This window comes from Squalius cephalus (assembly GCF_949319135.1).
Source record: "Squalius cephalus genome assembly, chromosome: 3".
In the NCBI taxonomy this organism is placed as follows: domain Eukaryota; kingdom Metazoa; phylum Chordata; class Actinopteri; order Cypriniformes; family Leuciscidae; genus Squalius; species Squalius cephalus.
Genome location: NC_137124.1, coordinates 34,926,228 through 34,945,379, shown reverse-complemented (window position 1 = coordinate 34,945,379; position 19,152 = coordinate 34,926,228). Strand labels below are relative to the sequence as shown.

Below are 19,152 nucleotides of genomic sequence, written 5' to 3'. Positions count from 1 at the left end.
TCTGGCAAAGAAATTCGTGGCTGTGCCAATACAATAATACGATAAATCTTTTTTTTTCATGATATTGCATCAGCATTTCACTTTTATTGAATCATGGATTCATTGAATCAAAAGTACAGTAAACATTTATAATGTAATAAAAAATCCTATTTCAAATACTTTCTATCCATCAAATAATCCTGAATTTTTTTTTTTAGTCACATTTTCCACGAAAATCTTACTTGGCAAAACCGTTTCAAACTGATAATAACAAGAAATATTTCTTGAGCAGAAAATCTGCACATTATAATGATTTCTGAAGGATCATGTGACACTGAAGTTATGGCTGCTGAAAATTCACATTTTAAAATATATTAAAATAGAAAACGGTTGTTTTGCATTGTTATAGTATTTCACAATATGACTGTTTTTACTGATTTTTTTTATTTATTTTTTATCAAATGGTGAGCATAAGAGACTTCTTTCATAGACATTAAATGATCCTTTCTTTTATCTCAATACTAAAATGTCAGTTGACCAGACAGTGATTCATCTTTTCTGTTAAATCATTGGTGTCCGGGACAGCGTGAGCCCAGAGACTGTAGTGTACACCGTGAGTTTATAAATGCTTAGCTTAAAGGTGAGCTATAAATGAATAGTGCTCATAAATAGCAGTTGAGAATAGTATTCTCACTTGAAATGAAGTAGAGGCTTGAACCATGAAACAGTATTTGATACTTCGCAAATCCGATTCTTATTGATTCGTTTTGATTCCAATATGGTTAAAGAAATTTTCAAATATTTAGTTTTAGATATCAAACATATGTATGTCTTTTTTGCAAAACATTCTGTTGCAAAAAATCAGAAGCCTATAGCAAGTGCTAAATTGATCAAAATGAACCCCATTGGTTCTCGCTGAAGCTCAAACATGCTGCGTGACACAAGAATGAACTTCACTGGTTCTTGCTGAAGCTCAAACATGCTGCGTGACACAAGAATGAACCTCATTGGTTCTTGCTGAAGCTCAAACGTGATGCGTAACACAAGAATGAACCTCATTGGTTCTTGCAGAAGCTCAAACGGGCTGCGTGACACAAGAATGAACCTCATTGGTTCTCGCTGAAGCTCAAACGTGCTGCGTGACACAAGAATGAACCTCATTGGTTCTCGCTGAAGCTCAAACGTGATGCGTAACACAAGAATGAACCTCATTGGTTCTTGCTGAAACTCAAACGTGATGCGTAACACAAGAATGAACCTCATTGGTTCTCACTGAAGCTCAAACGTGATGCGTAACATAAGAATGAACCTCATTGTTTCTCGCTGAAGCTCAAACGCGCTGCGTAACAAGAATGAACCTCATTGGTTCTCGCTGAAGCTCAAACGTGATGCGTAACACAAGAATGAACCTCATTGGTTCTTGCTGAAGCTCAAACGTGATGCGTAACACAAGAATGAACCTCATTGGTTCTTGCTGAAGCTCAAACGTGCTGCGTAACACAAGAATGAACCTCATTGGTTCTCACTGAAGCTCAAACGTGATGCGTAACAAGAATGAACCTCATTGGTTCTTGCTGAAGCTCAAACGTCAAGCGAACATGCTTGAGTTCCGTTTACCACAACTGATATGAGAGTTGATGTTTATTTGTGACTAAAACAGGGCTCTACACTTACTTTTTGAACAAGGAGCACTGGTGCGCCTAAATAAACAAATTTAGGAGCACAGACAAATATTTGGGGGCACAGTCATTTTTGTTGTATAAGTTTATCATTATAGTTTTATTATTAGAATTATTCAACAATTAAATTTACAATGCTCATTGTAAGGTTAAGAACATCAGACCAAAACTTTCAAACAAAAGATTTTCATGTAATTCTATTGGGGTGGGGTGTAGGGACGTCACCACTTTTGAATAAGAAACAATCAAGACTATAAAACTCGTCAAAACTCCGCAAATCACAACAAGCATATCAGTGAGAAGAATACTCGTTCAAATAGCGCACACACTCAAACCTGACTGCACATCGCATTTTTGACTTTATTGATTAGCTTTATTCGTAATGCAATGGACCAGTCAACGGGACATAAATTAATCCTTAAAGGATAAGAATTTATGGGACATTTGCACAAAAAGAATACATAACTTACCGTAGCCTATTTTATGTCGCTCCGGAGTTGCATATCAGTCAAAAAATGCGCCACAAAACATATATAGCCTAAGTCGCACTGGACTAAGTCGCATTTTTTTAGAAATTTATTTCACAAAAAAAAAAAATTGTTACAGACAGTTCTCCGTTACAGACGTGAGCGCTCTAAAGCGGCACTAAACGAATGTTTTAAAACTTTCACAGAGACCTCAAACTGAAAGCACAAAGCCTGTCTTTAAATTTAATTTCGTTTTGTATTAATTGTATCTTAATTTTAATCGATGTTTCATCAACCAATTGTCTGGATTTAATAAATAAGTAAATAGGCCTATAGGCTATTAAAAAATAGATAATCAGGACACGGAGGCGCTGGCGAACCTGGAGCTCGTCTCATAAATGAACCGAAACTCAGCGTAGGGCTATAAGGTAGCCTATTGCCTCACAGACCTGAGACATATAGATAGCTTTAAATGTACATATAGATAGCTTTAAATGTCTACTTTTAAGCAGAACAATTCAAAACGAAAGAAAACAGACTGCGCTGCTTATGTAATTCGTATGAAATGTGCATTTCTCTCTGGCGCTGCGAAGATCGCGAGTCGTCAACTTCATCTGTCTAGCCGACACTGACATAAAAAATAACTGTTTTATTAGTAAATAATTAAAATGTCTCCTGCTATATTTAACATATTTGCCTGTTCCTTACAAAACACTGACAGTGGGGTTTTTGACTTTTTTTTTTTTTTTTTGAGCAGCTGCGGACAAATTCTTTCGACACACACACAATATTACGTAACACTCTGCGCTTATGTTTTAAAAACATAATTTAACATATAAATAACAATTTTTAAATAGCCCACTTAAAGTGATTATTACAAATAAATGACTAAATGCTGAAAATTAATAAATTTTAAGTCTAGGCCTACTTGTCAGAGGATGTTTTAAGAGCGAATGAATTCGCGCTGTTTTGAAATAGTTCGTGTGTGGGCACTGTAGTTTTTTTTTTATGAGGCTACAGACTATCTACTGACGATTTAGGCCTAAATAACTGATCTCCCGGTAATATAGTGTCCTACTCTCCCCCTCCTCATGATGATGTATTTGCAGCTGTTTCTATAGAAAAATGCTGTGTCACTCGCACGAGTTCGCCCAAATATTTTTTCACGTTCGCACGCCGAAATATTTACTCGCATGTGCGAGTGAAATGGGCGCACTGTAGAGCCCTGCTAAAAGCCTAAATTCAATCTGTTTCATCATATGAAGTGACCGTGTCTTTTCAGAATTCACAATTCATATGGATTAGTTGTACGATCTCTTTATGAACTTTTTAAAGCGTCTTTGTCATTTGTGTAATGTGAATGGAGGTACAGAAATCTCTCAGATTTCATCAGATTTCATTATTTTTGGGTGAACTAACCCTTTAAAGTAACAGGTGATTTGCCTTGCCTAATGTATTTACACTTTCTTTGCAAATTTGCTTTAAAAAACCTAGATAAAACTGGAGAATGAGTCTATTATTTGCTGTGGTAATCAGCATTAGGTCAAAAAAAAAAATTAACATTGAATCTGTAAAATTCCTGCTCTGTCTCTATTGCGCGCTTTCTGTTTATCACTTGCTCTTTTATGAATTGATTTGCACGCATATAGGCTTGAGTTTGCAGCACATCTGCACTGCGTATCCAAGATAAAAGCATCTTTGTGTATCAGATTTGTTTAGTCAATAGGTTTAAAAAAGATAATGAGTGAAGATGTGGAGCAAGCCGAGATATGGAGCACTATAACTCAGAAGGTTGTCTCTGGCCCAGGGCAGTTGTTTTCACAGAGACTCTTCAGTTCAATCTGATAAGAAACTGCTTCATTTAAGGACAATGCAGACATCATTTATTTAATATCTGTCTGGGAGCTCATCTGAGCTATGTAGACAGTTGACAGTGTGTGGAGGTGTGCAGTGAGGCTCGCGTAATGTGAACAAGTACAAACCAGCCTCTCGCATGGGGCAAAAATTTGTCTCGCTTCCGCTATCACAGTAGTCTCATTCCAAACCTGCCAGCCAACCTGACTGTGTGATGCAACTGTGCTATTCATGTCTAGAGCTCCCAAAAGCATCAAGACCGCGTGCCACATTCAACCGCTTGAGTCTTACCCTACTGGGATTTATGATTTGACACCGGCTATAATAAGAACTACTGTTTTTAATGCTCGATTTTAGCTTTTGGATAATTCTTGATAAACGTAATTGTAAATAATGTACTTCACATTAACTTGAACTATGCGTTTTTTAGGTACTTTTACACTTCAAGATAAAAGTGATGAAACTGTGGACTCAAGCCAGTGTTTTTCTGTTCTGGTCGTCTTTTTCTGTCAGTTATGGCATTGAATGAGACTCTCAGTGAGGGGGAAACGAGGTGTTGACATACTTTTTGTTTGATTCATTGTGCGTCGCAGTTGGGCGTCTGAGACCGGCAGCTTTGCTGAAGTGCCGGAGCTGGTTGATCTGGCTTCGGGCCCACACTGCATCTGTGCTGGGCCAGCATCAGCAGAGGAAGTAGAAAGGAGGTTTGTTTTCCACAGGATCTCTGTGGTGTATGGAAAACAATGCCTCTCCATTGATTCACTTTGCACTTGTGGTCACAGATTTCTCCCGATATACATTTTTTTTGTCTCCTCTTTCTCTTTCCCTTTCCCTTTCATGGGGGGGTTCCTTAAAGAGACAGTGCACTGACTCTAAGAAGCTGTTTTCAACTTCCCCTTCTGGAGTTTGTGCCCCGAATTTTCAATGGGTGTAGTGAGTGTGCACTGAGTGACTCATTTCAATTAATCAAATGTTTGTGCGCTAGCTCGATTTAGCAGACTGATCTGAACTGTGCAGCCTATATATATATATATATATATATATATATATATATATATATATATATATAATATAAATATAAATATATATATATATATATATATATAATATAAATATATATATATATATATATATATAGTATACATACATACATACATATACATATATATATATATATATATATATATATATATATATATATATATATATATATATATATATATATACACTACCATTCAAAAGTTTGTGGTCAATAAGATAAAAAATAATAATGATTAATACTTTTAATTTGCTCAAAAGTGAAGATATTTTTAATGATAAATATCATTATAATATTTGAAATTTCAAATACATGCTGATCTTTTGAACTTTGAGTCCTGGAAAAAAAATTATCGCTGTTTTAACAAAAAAATATTAAGCAACTGTACAACTGTTTTCAACATTAGCCCTATTCGCACGGGATAAGGATTACCTGGTGACCTCTAGTAATTTGTAATAATTACGGAGGTTGTCTGTGATCTTAATCCCGTGCGAATTGGCCATGTCTGTAATTTGTAAAGTAAAAATTCCCCCGCAAATGACCTACCATATTTCGCCGAACACCGAGGTCCTGTGATAACATTAGTCCTGTGCAAATCGGCATCTCTGTGATTTGGCGGGGTCGTTTATAATTTTTTCAAGGTTTTTGTTTCCTGTGCGCTTTTTTATCCATCTTTCGCGAAGAATGGAGGCTGCGTTGGAGTGTTTTGATAGTATTTTGGGTGCTGGGTCATATCGCTATACACCATGATACGATACAACTATACAATTTGCAGAAAGAGAAAGCTGAAGACCATCAGAAGAGCAAAAACAAAAATTATGATTAGATGGAGATGGATGACATGTATAGCATGTGGTAAGGAACATACAGCTAGACCTATAATAACGACAAGACATTTCCAAGCAATAGCCTATTTGCATCATATCCGGGAGATAAGTCAGTAATTTCAAGTAAAATCACAGGCTTCATTTATCCCATGCGAATACGCCACATGAAATTCAGATGTGGGTGGGAAATTTCTAAATCACACGAGGTCCCCAGATAATACTAATCCAGTGCGAATAGGGCTATTGATAATAAATGTGACAAGCAGCAAATCAGCATATCCGATTGATTTCTGAAGGATCATGTGACACTGAAGACTGGATTTATGATGCTGAAAATTCAGCTTTGTATCACAGGAATAAATGACACTAAATGCAGCCTTGGTGAACATAAGCGACTATGTTCTAAAACATTAAAGGGGTGGTTGATTATGACTTCACTTTTCTAACTTTAGTTAGTGTGTAATGTTGCTGTTTGAGCAAAGTTCAAAGCAAAGGGAGCTATTTTATTTTAAAGAAATCGCTTTTTAAGGTCTACAACAAACGGCTGGTAGGGACTACAATGAGCTTCTTCACGGGTTAGTGACATCACCAACCCTACAATTTACATAAACCCCACCCCGGGAATGCGATTTATAGATTATCATGACAGAATATGCTGATCAATGACTAGAAGAAAGTTAACTCCACATCACATACATAAATTCATCAACTAACCATTCAGAAATGTCCTGTTGCACTCTACGTTGTCACTTTTTCTTGAGTCTCTCCATCTTTGTCCGACTCCGGTTTGAACACTGAAATTTTCAGTTCGTGTGTGTGAGGTAATCAGAGCTGCTGACACACAAGCTCTTGAAGCTCCACCCTCTGTGCTGGGAGCAGCAGCTCATTTGCATTTAAAGGGACACACACAAAACGGCGCGTTTTGCTCACCCTCAAAAAGTGACAATTTTAACCTGCTATAAAAATATCTGTGGGGTATTTTGAGTTTAAAGGGCATTATAGGACCCCTTTTAAAACATTTTACTGACTCCAGACTTAGTCTATGTAATGCTGTTTCTTCTACACTCTAGGCAGCAGAGAAGAGTGAAGGTTCTGTGTGCAATAATTAATTGCTTTGAATTCTCAAGGCGTGATTCATTTGAGACGTGGAGTTTGGACTCCTGATTCATTTCATCTGGTTTACATAAAAGCTTTCGGTCAAAGTGTTAATCATTTATGTCATTAGTGATGCTTGCTAATATATTCTTACGTCACCAGTGATTCAGTTAGTTATAATAATCATTTTTACCATAATCCAAACATACAAGAGAGAAAAAAAATAAGACGCATTGGAAGAAAGAGGGAAAACAGAACATCCATCATCTTTGTGTTCATTTATTTTGCACAAATCTGCTTAAACGAACTTGTGCCTTGACTTTTCTCATTTCAAATGTGATAAGACTTTACAGTTTTATTTATGTCATCATCTTTTATATTATTTTAGTCAAAACTGTTTATTTCTCAAAACTGGCTTTGGTTAAAAAACTAATAAAAACTAAACTAAAGTCTATCAAGAGTGATGTTCTTCAAACACTGGAAGTACTTTTCAGCTAGAAAAACTGAAAATTTTCCAAATATATAAAATTTGAATTTATTCATATATGCGCACAAATTGAAATGTCTATGTATTGTTTAATGGCCTAGTGACATTTTTATTCTGTGAAGGTGGGCTGACTGCAATGCTGCAGTGTATTGAATGAATATATGTATATATATATAAAATTTTAGAATAACTTTTTTTAAGCTTTGATTTTGTTATTAATTTGTATTTGCATGTTTAAATTTGTGGAGGCTGTGGTTTGAGCTGTGTCTTTGTGAATTGCCTTAAGGTCATTATGCTAATTACTCCAAAAGAAATTCTGTTATTTCTTAAAAATGGAGGGGATTTGCCAAGAATAATATTCTTAGGCCGTATGCCAGTCATATGATTAAATAATAAATGTAATACTCTAATGACATAATAAATCTTTTTGTACACTGATATAAAATATCAGTATGCTTATATTCACCAGTTACACCTTAGTGTAGGTTCTGTTCAATTATTCAAGAAATAATTCATTTTAATGCTTTTTAAACGATCATTCATTTGTAAAGTAGATATTTGACACGCAATTAATTTCAGGATCTGTTTGATGTAAAAAGCTTGTGTTAATGCATGTCACAAGTGATTTGTGTTAATATATTGTCTGTTACATCAGCAGTGGTTCAATTAGCCACAGTAATGCAAAAATGTTGAAAGAAATGTCTCCTCTCCTTCTCTACTGTCCTAGCTGTGGAAACAGACATTTGTGAATGCAAAATTATCTTTGATCTAATTGTTCTTTCTCTCTCTGTGTGTGTGTTTGTGGTCGTGCAGCCAGCATGAATGAAGCAGAGGTGGACAATGCTGGAGATGGTAAGTAGTGATGCATGATCATGATTTTCGAGGGCCGATTCCAATTATTTTACAAGCTAATTGGCCGATTCCGATACTGGTTGCCGACCTCCATATTTTTCTTACAATATTTCCAGCATCACAAACCGTGAGCTTGTTGTGCCTGGTATAATATTTTCTGAGCTGGGGCATCCTCTCCTCTCTGCATCCTTCTTCAGTGTGTCCCGTCTCTGACTTGTTAACATCCAGTTTACATATAATACATCCAGTTTAATATTTCCACAGAAATGTTATTTTGGGAAATGATTGCAGAGAACGGTAAAAAATAAATATAAACTCCAGTTCTGATTTATGTCAGGTCGACCTATAAGTGAAGTAAATGGTAAATGTGTGTTGTCATGCTCGTTGACTCTCCATCAAGTGTTCAGACCTCCAAAAGAAGATTCACCCCTTTAATGACTGCATCATCTCTCACAATATGACACCTCTCTTGTACTCTCCTGTGATTTGCTGTGGTTGGCTGATGGATGCTGTTGTAGAATAGTTGGTGTCCCCTGCTTGCAGTCCCACTCAGCCTCTCATATAGTTTACCTTAAGATACCTTAATCATTTTTTTCTTTTTTTCTGGTGAGTTGTAGGATGCAGATGGAGTATTTACTTTTACTCTTTTTTTTTATTTTTATTTTTTTATTTGGTTTTAGTATATTTGTAATTAAGCTGTTGAAAATATAAAATGATCTTTTAGTGACTTGAGCAACACTACTGGTGCAATGTGAATATGCATACAGCAAGGGATAGTAACAGGGATTATTTGTGTTATTTACTGTGGGTCTGTTTTTTTGTTTTTTTCTTTCTTCAGTGTTCTCATTTCCTGCTGTCCCTAATGAGGACAATCTACTCGGTGTGAATAAGCCACTGCCCAAACAGTTATGGGAGGCCAAAAAGGTGAGTACATGTCATGAGGACTAGGGATGTTAAATGCAAAATTTAAAAAGTCTTTCTACAGTCTGTAATACTGAGTAATGAGTCATTTGGGGCCCAGAAAATGTTTTGGATCAAAATAGAAGATCTGTGCTTAGACTTATTTGACATTTCACTGATCACAGCTCTTTATTTTGTTGGTAATAGTGGCCAGTGTAGTTATTTATTCATTTTGTTTAGAAAAAAGCTATCAAGTATTGATTTAAATGATTGTGTACTCTGTAGGGCTGCTTTTTTTATTTGACATTTCTGTTATCATGTGTTGATAACAAACTCCCACTAGCTTTCATGCTTGGGGTTGCCAGATATCAAGAGTTTAAATCCCCCAAACAGAGCTTTTCTCTCAAAAAGATTTTCTGCCCAGTGTTTTACTTAATCTTCCCAACCTGGCAATTATTCGCTCAAGCTCTTTCTGAGCTGCAAAAAAGCTTTAAATTACTTCTATATTTTGCTTATATTGTTTTGTCTGTTCAATGTTTTGCGCTTTTAAGAAGTATTTCAGAGAAGTAGCAATTAAGTATTTAAAGTTTGCATGAAACATTTTCTCTCTTATAGTGACGTATAGGCAAGTATTCTTGAATTAGAGAAAAATGTAGAGCGTGAGTGCGTGACTTAATTTTGTCCATCAGGAATTATTGGATCATTGGATTGTTAAAATTTGCTAATGGCTGCGATTATTTAAAGCTGAAGTTGGCAAGATTTTTTTGATCATATTCACTGAAACCGACACTATGCTCCGACAGAACAACATAGGCCTACCGTATATACCCGAATATAAGACGACTCTGAATATAAGACGACCCCCCTATTTTCCAGACTTATTTTTGGGACAAAAAGAGATTTTTGTGGAAAAAAATCTGGTTTTCAACAGAAAATAATTTTATTTGAAAATTGCAGTGATAATTCATTCTCTCTCTTCCAGCACGCGCGCGCACCTTTCTCTCTCTCTCTCTCTCTCTCTCTCTCTCTCTCTCTCTCTCTCTCTCTCTCTCTCTCTCTCTCTCTCTGCGTCTCGCGCGCGCACCTGTCTCTCTCTCTCTCTCTCTCTCTCTCTCTCTCGCTCGCTCGCTCGCTCGCTCTGCGTCTCGCGCGGCAGAGAGGAGCAGCGTTTTAATTCAGTTTAACACAGATATTATGTTGCTTCTCTAATTTTACATGCAAGTATAGCTGAAATCACAGCACAGATATTGTTTTTATCTTATGTGTATTTGATTTCACCAGACGACGGCTCGATTATCAGGATTTTTGTGCAGATTAACATCTTGGAAGGGAAAGCTGGTTTTGTCTTAATGGGTCGCGTTTCAGTCACTACTTCATATTAATTCCGTTGTTCTTTCTCCCTTTCCCCCCGTGATTTTGTCTATATCGCGAATATAAGACGACCCCCCATTTTTCAGCCTATTTTTAGGACAAAAACCTCGTCTTATATTCGGGTATATACGGTAAATCAGCCGGTTTTAGAAAAAAACCTGCGCTTCTACCTCCACCTGGAGCCTGTTATTTGTTTTGAAAAAATCCACCGCTCCCGGTTCTTCTGGTCCAATCAGCGCAGGGCTGTGTGAGATATGACTGTCGATCACAGTTCGTGCACGCCACAGATCCCCCCTCGCACATGTTACAATATCACATGCACACGCCTGAAGTTCACAGGTGTGTTGGATTGTATGAAGCATGATGGCGGAGAGAAAATCTGCTAACAAGCTTCCAGTTCCTCGGTTAACAACCAGAGCTAGGAGGTCCAAAACAACCAAGAAAAAGAAAATGATGCTTTGATGCTGAAGAGACGGGAGCGTTCAAAGAAAATCTGGTGCACACGCACTGACGAGCACAAACTCGATGGGAGGGTGCTCGGTGGTAGTGGGGCAGGGTCATGAGAGTTGTAAACATTAAAAATTTTGGCTAAGTCCCCTCAATCTGCCAGACTTGCCGACTGCAGCTTTAATGTGACTGACAGGTTACTGGAGGGACTGAAACTTGGATACCTTATTACTTAGCCCTCGCTTCAGGATACACATTATCAGAGAAGAGATGTTGTTATAGGTTAATATTTTAACGGCACAATGTGTTTTTATCTTTGTTTTTTTTAAATGAATGATGTGCATGCATAAATCATTTATAATAAACACTGCAACACTCCGTAAACAAATAGGAATTGTCAGTTTGTCATGTCAAATGTCATGATGACTTTTAACAAAATCTTTGTGCTGTTGATTGCAGAAAATGTAGTATTGATTTGAGTATGATGCCATTTTGTCTTACTAGGTTCAGTGGTACTAATTGATTCTTTGTAGATGGTAGGTTGTTAAATGTATCTTCTTCGGTTAGTGTGAACGTTTAATTCACTTGTTGCCTGGTTGCAGGTGCAGTCCCTGTCCTCCCGGCCAAAGTCCTGTGAAGTGCCTGGAATCAAGTAAGTCAAGGGAAATTTGTGTGTGTGTGTGTGTTTATTGATATTTGCTGTACATTTAAACATCCTGAAATTGTCTGTCTCTGTTTCTCTGCAGTATATTCCCATCTCCAGAACAGAATGCTGGTCTGTCTCACTACCAGGGCACGTTAAACACTGGCGGGTCTTTGCCTGACCTCAGCAACCTGCACTTCCCCTCTCCGTTGCCTACTCCGCTGGACCCCGACGAGGCTGGATATCCCAACCTGAGCGGAGGCAGCAGCACCGGCAACCTGCCTGCAGCCATGATGCATCTGGGCATTGGAAACTCACAAGGTCAGTGAGGTTGACTATATCCAGCATAAACAGCCACATTAATACTTGTGCTGGTTTTCACACATGCGTAATCTTATTCACGCACAGTCTAAAGATAAAAAGAGCTTTTGTTTGTGACCAAATCGTTATTCAAGGAGTCTCATTTGCTGTTAAAGCATCTCCTGGCTTCAGAAGAGCCTGGCTGAACACTTTAGTCTTTGTTTAATGGCACACTGTAGGCTTACACTGTAGGCGCTTTCTGGGGAATGAATGCCATGTGTTTTCTAAAGGGCCACATCCATGCAGAAGACTACAGCTCTCCTCCTCTCTCGTCCCCCCTTTTTAAATCCATCCGCCATCTGATCGCTCTCTTTGACTTCCATTCTCTTGAGCTTTATTCTTTCCATTCGCTCTCATGTCTGGGAACAGGGTGTGCTGGGATGTTTCTGCTGCCCGTTTCAGCTGTGCTGCTCGCTCATTGGCTAATCCCCAGAGACACAGGTGACCTTTAACCCCTGAATTGGCTGCTCATAAACGGCTCTTTTCTCTCTCGCTCTCACTGGTCCAGTAACCTGCAGACAATTGCTCAGTGTCTTCTCTGAGGAGTGGACATCAGGACAAGAGCCGGCCTGCACGCAGTGACTCATAAAGCCATTATTGGTTTATCTCGGTTTCATTAAGGCAGTTCAAGAAGAACTTTTGACCTCCGAAGCTGATTATGTCTTGTTTGTTGTCCTCTCAGGGCTGTCATCCTCTCTAAGCAACCCTTCCATCCAGGCGTCCCTCAACAACTCTCAGCTGCACTCATCTCTCAGCAATCCATCGCTCCACACGTCCCTACGTCTCTCCTCGCTGTCCAACCCTCCTCCAACGGGCATGGCGAGTTCACCCAGGAGGCGGCCGGCACCCATTAGTCCTCTGACGCTCTCTCCAGGGGGTGATCAGAGACGAAGCCTGAGTAAGCAGCTCTCCCCGACAATGTCGCCCTCACTCTCTCCGATCACACAGGTGAGAAAGTGCTCATTAAACGCCTCACATGACATCTCACATTCTGCAGTGGCATCTTTTCTCAATATTCATCCAAAAGATCACAGACGACTTGTATTAAAGGGATACTCCACTTTTTTTGGAAATAGGCTCATTTTACAACTCCCCCAGAGTTAAACAGTTGAGTTTTACCGTTTTCGAATCCATTCAGCCGAGTTTCTGATATTTAGAAGAATATCAGTAACCAGACAGTTTCTGGTCTCATTGACTTCCATAGTATATTTTTTTTCCTACTATGGAAGTCAATGAGACCAGAAACTGTCTGGTTACTGACATTCTTCTAAATATCAGAAACTCGGCTGAATGGATTCGAAAACGGTAAAACTCAACTGTTTAACTCTGGGGGAGTTGTAAAATGAGCCTATTTCCAAAAAAAGTGGAGTATCCCTTTAAATTGTACAGGGCTCCAGACTTCATCTTACTTAGATGTGTGGTCATACAGCACTAACAAATGAACCATGCAGCACAAAACCAATTATTTGCACGGCATGAGTGGATATCAAAGGTTTGTTTATTGTGAATCTTTGAATAGCGCCCTACTGATCAGTTTTGACCCCGCAAGGCATTGTAACTGATTTCTGTGTTGAATTCAAATGGATGCACTGTGCAACACTCAAATTGATCTGGACCATGTGGCGCAGCCACATGAATTCAACACCAGATTCTCTGCTACAAACTGTGGTAATTCCAAATGGCCATGTTGATTCCTAAAACCCCAAATTAATCTTATGCTCTGTGCCACTGTTCTCTTTCAGTGTTGCCTTTTTTAAACTGATTCTTTTTATGGAATCATTTAACTAGACTTTCTATACTCTTTCATTGGAGTTTATAACTGAAGTTTATCATTTATAATAACTGTACTCATTGTTATGAGTTTGCACAAGAAATGCAATCTAAAGTTTACTTGAGTTGGTATCCACAGAGCAGTTATACAAATATACACTACCATTTGGTTGTTGTTATAAAAAAGAAGTATCTTATGCTTGTCAAGGCTGCATTTTAGGGCCTGTTTACACCTGGTCACTCATGTGCTTTCTTTGATCGAATAGCTATCCGATTTGTTAAAACATTTCCATTTACACTTGTCCATATAAATGTGTCTTAGTGGAGTTCACGTCAGCGAAAGCAACATATATGAGCATGATTCTATTTATCATCAGTTAATTTCAAGGTCAAAGACTACAATAAGAGAGAGAGCTGCGTCAGGACTTGAAAGATCATTTAGTCCCACTACTTTTTATGAAGATGATTGTGTGTTGAGCTTCAGGATGTGACGCCAAACTTTTAGTTTCATTTGCAGCAGTATGCGCTTGAAGAGATACTCAGCTACTCATCTGCAGAGGGCCATATCTGTGGCAATGTGTGTTGCAGTAGCGCTGTCATATCTGGCTACCAGGAGCCGGTAATAACATGCTCTTATACCTTTTTTTTGTACCATCTTTGGAAGAGAAAAATTTATGTGGTTTCAACAACCAAATGCATTTACACTTGTCCAGTTTTATTTGAAATGCGCCTCAAACCACCTCTTGAAGTGGTTTGAGTGATCATTTTTAAATCCGTCTCGAAAGTGTTTTGGAGGGTATTTACACCTGGTCTTTTCACAATTGGATAGCTATGAGATCAGAGAAAACGCATAAAGTGACCAGGTGTAATCAGGCGTTTTGTTATAAAAAAGGGGGAAAAGCACCATAAAAATGGTCAATATGACCTGTGTACTTTCAAAGTCTTCTGAAGTCATACAACTTTTTGTGTTTGTGTGATTTTGTGTGTGCAGAACAGACTATGAAACCAGGTGTCATCTGTATAACTCAATGCCATCGCTCTCATATTAAAAAAAAAAAAATTGTGGAGCGCTGTGTTTAGAAATATTGCAGCTGGTTTATTGTTCATTTTTGCCAAGAACAGAGTGTTTCTGGTGCATACCGTAGCCCAGTCAAATGATTTTTATAACTTTCCTGTTCTCTTTAGGGGGTTGCCTTGGACACCAGTAACTTGCCAATGGAACCGCCCCCTCCCTACCCCCATTACCAGCAAACCCAGCAGCCCCTGCAGCAGCAGCAACAGCCTCCCCAGTCCCATCAGTCTATTCAGCAGAGCTCCCAGCATCCAGGGGTGCAGCAGCGACAAACAGGTGGCCAACAGCAGCAACAACAGCACCAACAGCACCAGCCCGTGTCCCCGCTGCAGAACGTCCCACTCGACTTTAATTCCAGCGCTGTGAGTTCCAATTGAAATCAGCTGTTAATAGAGACAGGGCTCTGAGGGGAGAGGCTAATGTTCAGCTGTTTCACAGGCTGGTTATTTTTGGCAGAACAGGAAGACACTGAAACATATTAGGATCAGCCAAGACTGTAGAAACACTTGCCACTATTTCCGGCACTATACAATGTAAATAGTCATTCCAATATGAGATATACAGTCCTGGGGGCCTATACCATGAAGCCGGTTTAGGTTGATAGCCAGGTATGTTTCAGTTTAGTTTGCGCCAATCCTGGGTTTTAGGCACCATGAAAGTGGCTCAGATTTTAGCTTTGTTCACCACCATAGTAACTCTCCACAGTTAACCTGCTCCGTTGCAAGTTATGTTCTAGGTAAGAGATCTCAAACCGAAATTGGACCAATCAGCTGTGAGCAAAGTGACACTCGTCTGATGCAAAAAAGTAATTCCCCCTGTTACTCTTGCTCCAAATTAAAGGTCACTACATGCTAAAAGATTTTTAAATAAAAAATTGTCTGGCTTTTAGTAATGATTATTAATTAAAGTTATTTTATATGATTTATATTTTATTTATATAATTATTATACCCCTAATTCATTATATTGTTAAACATTTAGTTTAAATGAACATATACAGATATTATGTAATATAAATAAGCATGTCAGAGTCTTTGTATACCTATATATATTATCAACTACATTAACTAACTTCACAACTTTCATTTGCGCAGATATTTTCTTCTTGCTGAGTAAATGCATTTATGTTGAATTGCACAGATGGTGAATTGCAGAGATTAGTTGAGTCTTGGGTCAGAAAACCTAAACAATATATATATATATATTTTTTAAAAAACCTACACAACCACATGTTGTTTGGGAGGTTTCAAGAAAAATCCTTGCTCATCCAAAAACAAACTACAGCATATTCAGTTGTCAGACACAACTGGAACTTCAAAAGAGATGAGATTATATGGTCAGATGAAACTAAACAAAAAGAGTTGTCTTACAGCAAATTCAATAGATGGGTTTGTTGCAAACAGGGATAAAAAGTGCCCCATGCATGCCTACGGTTAAATATACTCTGCTGGATCTTTAATGTTGTGGGCCTAATTTTTTGCTGAAAGTCCTGGACATCTTGTTCAGATACATGGTATCATGGATTCTATCAAATATCAACAGATAAAAAAATCAAAATCTGACGCCTTCTGCTAGAAATCTTATAATGGGCTGTGGTTGGATTTTCCATCAAGACAACAATCCAAAACTAACATCAAAATCAACACAGAAATGTGTCACTGAGCACAAAATTAAGCTTCTGCCATGACCGTCCCAGTCCCCTAAACTGAACCCTATAGAAAATGAGTGGGGTGAACTGAAGAGAAGAAGCACCAACATGAACTTGTGAATCTGAAGGATCTGGAGGGATTCTGTATGGAGGAATGGTCTCTGATCTCTTGTCAGGTGTTCTCCAAACTCATCAGGCATTATAGGAGAAGACTCAGAGCTGTTATATTGACAAAAGAAGGTTGAAAAGGATAGAATAAAAGCCATTAATTGTGTAACATTTATTTCATAAAGAGACCCCCCCCCCCCCCCCCCCCAATTTTCTATTATTTTATTTCAGTGAAAGGTTCGATTTAAAAAAAAAATTTTTTTTATGAATTTTCAAAATAAAACATTAAAAGGATTAACAATGCAGTTTTATTTTCACGGGCTTCTTTGTTCATATTTTCCAAGGATGCCAATAATTCTGACCATGGCTGTATATAGTGTGAACATGTTTATAACTTCCTCTTGCTTCTTTTTGCGTGCAGCACAACAGCATGGCAGCATTTTTTAACGATCCCTTTATGGAGCTGCAATTCTCCGGACGTCAGTCAAAGTGTTCGTCCTATCAGGTAAACGTATAAGATCCTGCAGTGCACTCTGGTTCCTAAGTTGCTCATCTTTTGTCTTATAAACAAATGTAACAAATAAGATGCATGTGTTTAAACCGCAGGATCAGTATAACATGTTGGAGAATGTCATGAGCTCAGTGGCCGGAGGATTTGACCCTTCCTCCAACCTCTACTGCTCCCAGGCTGCCCTCATGGGCTTGGGTGGTAGCCATGGCAACCTGCAAGACCACCATCAGATGAGGCACAACATGCTTTACTCTAATTGTGGAGGAGGAGTGCCCAACATCATCCTTACAGGTACAAGCTCTGATTCAGAAAACGAGTCTCATTCATCTCATTCATGGACTATTGTTTTTATGTAACTGGCAATAAAAGGGAAATGGGAATAGCAAGGAAATTTCACTTTCAAAAGATATCCTAGTTGATTATCACTTAGTCGTCCAACAGCTGTTTAGTTTATATAGTAAAAAAAAAAAAAAAAAAAAAAAAACCTTTCATAGGTATACCATTCAAAAGTTTGGGGTATGTTTTTTTTTTTTTTTTTTTTATCCTCACCAAGGCTGCCATTATTTGATTAAAATAAGTATTACTGTGAAATAATATTATTACAATTAAAATTTTAATGTGAATATATTTTAAAATATGATTTATTACTGTGATCAGCATCATTACTCCAGTCTTTAGTGTCACATGATCCTTCAGAAATCATACTAATATGCTGATTTGCTGCTCAAGACATGTTTTTTAGTCACATATCATTTTGAAAACGGTTGTGCTGTTAAATATTTTTGTGGAAACTGACTTTTTTTTTTCCTTTTCTTTTTTCGGATTCTGAATAGAAAGTTCAATAGAACAGCATTTATTTGAAATATAATTATTTCGTAACAATATACATTTCTTTGTTGTCCTTGCCGAATAAAAGTATCAATGTCTTTAACAACAAAATCTTACAGACAAGTGGTAGTGTACATGTGAAAAAAATTGGTGTCTCGCTGCATTTGTTTTGAGTTTCCCGACACAACCGTTTGAGTCTTAATGGTATGTGGAGTTAAAAATAGTGTCTTGAGACCTCAATGTTTTGTTCCAACATAAGAATGTGTCTTATGTAAATGCCCCAGAAGAAACGCGTCTGATTGGGGCCACGCCAACCCAAAATCAGTTAGATTACACAGAGATTCCATAAGACTGATTAGTGGACCAGCCTTTCAGGTGACCAGCTGAAAAAAAAAAAAGAGAGAAGTTTTGCACATCTGTTCTTTCACATCTCCTGTATTCACTCACGATTCTGCTCTCTCTCAGACGACTCCAATCCCAACCTGTCTAAGGACATCAGCAGTGTGTTGTCTGCAGTGCCAGAGTGTTTGGACTCAGAGGGAGTTTTTCCTCTGGAGGATGAACTTCGTATTGAGCCGCTCAGTTTGGATGGACTGAGCATGCTCAGTGACCCTGATATGGTCCTCCCTGACCCCTCAGTAGAGGACAGCTTTCGAAGCGACAGACTTTAAAGAGCCACATCATGCATGTATACATACATACAAGTCCATGGACATGACGACTTAAGCACAGAACCTATAGCACTCAGATTTCTACAAACATATACAAAATATCTTTTTTTACGTTTTCTTAAACGCAAGGCGCATGCATAAACACTACATGTTGATATAAAACGAATCATCAAGTTCGCACGATCCACCCAGACGCCGTCTCTCAGCGGCCGCCATCGCTCAGCATGCTCCATCTGCCTCCCGAGACAACAGATGTGTGAAACCAATCTGGACGCTTCACAGTTGCTTTGACCTGTAAAGACGATGAAACAAACAAACATGCTTAAACGAATGAACCTGCCGTGTATCCACTCCTAGTGCCGAGTGACAATCAGAACACCGAAGCCATAGCAATGCCAAACCGATGGCTGGTTCGGGCCGTTGCATTGCTGGTCTTATTCAAAGCCATGCAACCAAAACAAAATGAATGTGCTTGTTTTACACAGTGCTTTTTAATGTTATCGTGTCACACCAGCTTTCAATGACATTTCGTTAGCAGCAAACGG

The 19,152-nt window shown here is 38.3% G+C and overlaps 1 protein-coding gene across 4 annotated transcripts in view; it reads left to right on the top strand.

The window, feature by feature from the left end:
• crtc3 (CREB regulated transcription coactivator 3) overlaps window positions 1-19,152 on the top strand; it is a 45,095-nt gene that overhangs the window by 23,968 nt on the left and 1,975 nt on the right. For 2 of the 4 annotated variants that reach the window (XM_079865096.1, XM_079865095.1), the window contains 10 exons: window positions 8,241-8,279; window positions 9,118-9,203; window positions 11,600-11,649; window positions 11,744-11,961; window positions 12,683-12,948; window positions 14,288-14,389; window positions 14,956-15,204; window positions 17,019-17,102; window positions 17,204-17,399; window positions 18,402-19,152. The exon at window positions 18,402-19,152 is cut by the window's right edge and continues 1,975 nt beyond it. In XM_079865096.1, the coding sequence (XP_079721222.1) occupies window positions 8,241-8,279; window positions 9,118-9,203; window positions 11,600-11,649; window positions 11,744-11,961; window positions 12,683-12,948; window positions 14,288-14,389; window positions 14,956-15,204; window positions 17,019-17,102; window positions 17,204-17,399; window positions 18,402-18,607 (1,496 nt within the window). In that variant the 3' untranslated portion in view covers window positions 18,608-19,152. The remainder of the gene's footprint in view (window positions 1-8,240; window positions 8,280-9,117; window positions 9,204-11,599; window positions 11,650-11,743; window positions 11,962-12,682; window positions 12,949-14,287; window positions 14,390-14,955; window positions 15,205-17,018; window positions 17,103-17,203; window positions 17,400-18,401) is intronic. The other 2 variants (XM_079865098.1, XM_079865097.1) reach the window with 1 other exon arrangement.